This window comes from Microtus oregoni, unplaced genomic scaffold (assembly GCF_018167655.1).
Source record: "Microtus oregoni isolate MIOR12 unplaced genomic scaffold, Mior012 000001F_ref0000356, whole genome shotgun sequence".
Taxonomy (NCBI): Eukaryota; Metazoa; Chordata; class Mammalia; order Rodentia; family Cricetidae; genus Microtus; species Microtus oregoni.
Genome location: NW_024543060.1, coordinates 94,275,309 through 94,277,679, shown reverse-complemented (window position 1 = coordinate 94,277,679; position 2,371 = coordinate 94,275,309). Strand labels below are relative to the sequence as shown.

At 39.9% G+C, this 2,371-nt stretch overlaps 1 protein-coding gene across 1 annotated transcript; it reads right to left on the bottom strand.

The window, feature by feature from the left end:
• Positions 1-1,435: 1,435 nt before the first annotated feature.
• LOC121463825 (olfactory receptor 4B1-like) lies at positions 1,436-2,371 on the bottom strand. Its single transcript, XM_041676325.1, has one exon. The coding sequence runs from the start codon at positions 2,369-2,371 to the stop codon at positions 1,436-1,438; it is 936 nt and encodes a 311-aa protein (XP_041532259.1).

Below are 2,371 nucleotides of genomic sequence, written 5' to 3'. Positions count from 1 at the left end.
ATTTTAAGAAGTAATATGAATGTGAAAAGGCTTTGAAATATGCAAAAGCTATTTACTCACATAGAATTCATATCAATCACTCCGATAAAATTTTCAAGTAGAGATTTGGGACATTCCCATGGAGTACATAAAGCTGATTATCTTTTAAACAAGATAATATATTAATGCCATTTTAATATCTATGGTTCAATTAAGGCAACTGCTAAGAAAATCCTTCCTTGATTCTTGGTATTTTCATATCTGACCCAATCCTCTTCCAAATGGTAAATACTATTAGCATCACCTTGATGTCTTTATTCATCATATAGCTTAGTTCCTGTTATATATGACTTGCCATGTAAGGTTACCTGGAAAGAACACAGATGTAGAGGGTGAGGAAAAGGATAATGATTCAGTACTGTAAGCCTAGGAAATACATGTGGAAAATCAGGAAAGGTACCCTAAGAGTACCTCCAAAATTACAAGTATGAAACAAGGTGAAATATGAACTTTTGTCATTAGATGCCAAGTTCCTTTCACATCCCAGAGTATGCTAACATTAGGGAGAAATGTCACAAAACTGACAGGGTAGGATTTCATTTGTAAATTAAAATTCCCAGAGGAAAGCCACACACGTGTTTAAAATTCTAAAAAACTTTGGGAGGCAGAGGCAGGCGGATCTTTGTGAGTTTGAGACCAGCCTGGTCTACAAGAGCTAGTTCCAGGACAGGCTCCAAAACCACAGAGAAACCCTGTCTCAAAAAACCAAAAAAAAAAATCTGACTGATCAATTAGAATTTTATAATTATGGGTTGCTGGGGTGTTAGACTCATGCCAAATTATCATGAGCTAGCTTTAGTGTCATTAATAGCCATCCATTGTCTACCTCTGTGGCTAACCTAATGTCCTAGTGACTATCACATGAATCTTTGAGGTATTTATTAACTTAAAAGACCACCGACTTCACCAACTCAAAAATGCCAGCACACACTATCTGAAGCCTATAGTAGAGATTTCATGCACACAGTGTTCCATAACCAATCAACCTGAAGTTCTCACCAATGTATTTGAAAAGTGTCTTGATGTATGACTTTTGGTTCTATGAACCTGTCACCACAGTGAAACCTAGTGTTTCATGTAACCTGAGTCTACGTTCTCACTTAATTCATATTGGCTCAAGAAAAAAAAAAAACCTGTTTTGTTCCTTTTGATGTGAGAGCTACATTTTGCATACACACGTTACAGAAGTTCTGTTCATCAATCTTACACACTACAGATCCCTAGAGAAGAGTTGTAAAATAGCCCAATACTCCAAAATACTGATACCTATGACATGATGGAAGTCAAATAAACAAAAAAACACGAGCATATAGATTTTGACTTGTGCCTTCACTGATTATGAAAGTCAGATTCAAGTTCTTGTCATATTAGGCATGCTGTTTATAATTTCATGTTTCTAACTTTGTTCCACACTGGAGTTCACCTTCTTGCCCCATAACTTCTTCACAGAATTTTTCACCTCTGCATTCCTGAGTGTGTAGATGATGGGGTTCAGCATGGGGGTGATGACAGTGTAGAACACAGCCACAAGTTTGTCTTCAGTGTAGGTAGAGGCAGGTCTTAAGTAGAGGAAAATGGCGGGTCCAAAGAACAAAACAACCACCATGATATGAGAGGCACAGGTAGATAGGGCCTTCCGCCTCCCCTCAGCAGAATGATTTCTCAAGTTGAACAGGATGACAACATAAGAGGACACCAAGAAAAGGAAGGAAAATACAGAGAATAATCCACTGTTAACAAACATAATAACCCCAACCACAAAGGTGTCGGTGCAGGCCAGCTTAAATAAGGGATGGAGGTCACAGAAGTAATGGTCAATCACATTGGGACCACAAAATGGCAAGGGGATAGTGATAAAAATCTGAATTATGGAATGAAAAAAGCCCCCCACCCAGGAACCAGTCACCAGATGGTGACACATGCTCCTACTCATGATAGCTGTGTAGTAAAGAGGTTTGCAGATGGCCACATAACGATCATAGGCCATCACTGTAAGCAAGAGGATCTCAGTGACCCCAAAGAAATGGAAGAAGAAAATCTGAGCCAGACAGCCCTTCAGGGAGATGGTTTTAACTTTGGCAAGTAAGTCAGTGATGAACTTAGGGACAACAGTAGAGGAGTAGCAGATCTCCACCAGGGACAAGGAGCTGAGGAAGATGTACATGGGGGAACGCAGACTCTTACTGATGTTGACCGTCACAACAATGAGGCCATTGCCCAGGACTGTGGCCAGGTACACAGGAAGGAACAGCGCAAAGCACACTTTCTGCACCTCTGGATCCTGGAAAAGGCCAGTGATGATCAGTTCAGTCACGTTATTAATGCTGACCAT

Coding starts and splice junctions, on each gene's coding strand:
- LOC121463825 (XM_041676325.1), bottom strand. CDS start 2,371: ATGGTCAGCATTAATAACGTGACTGAACTGATCATCACTGGCCTTTTC.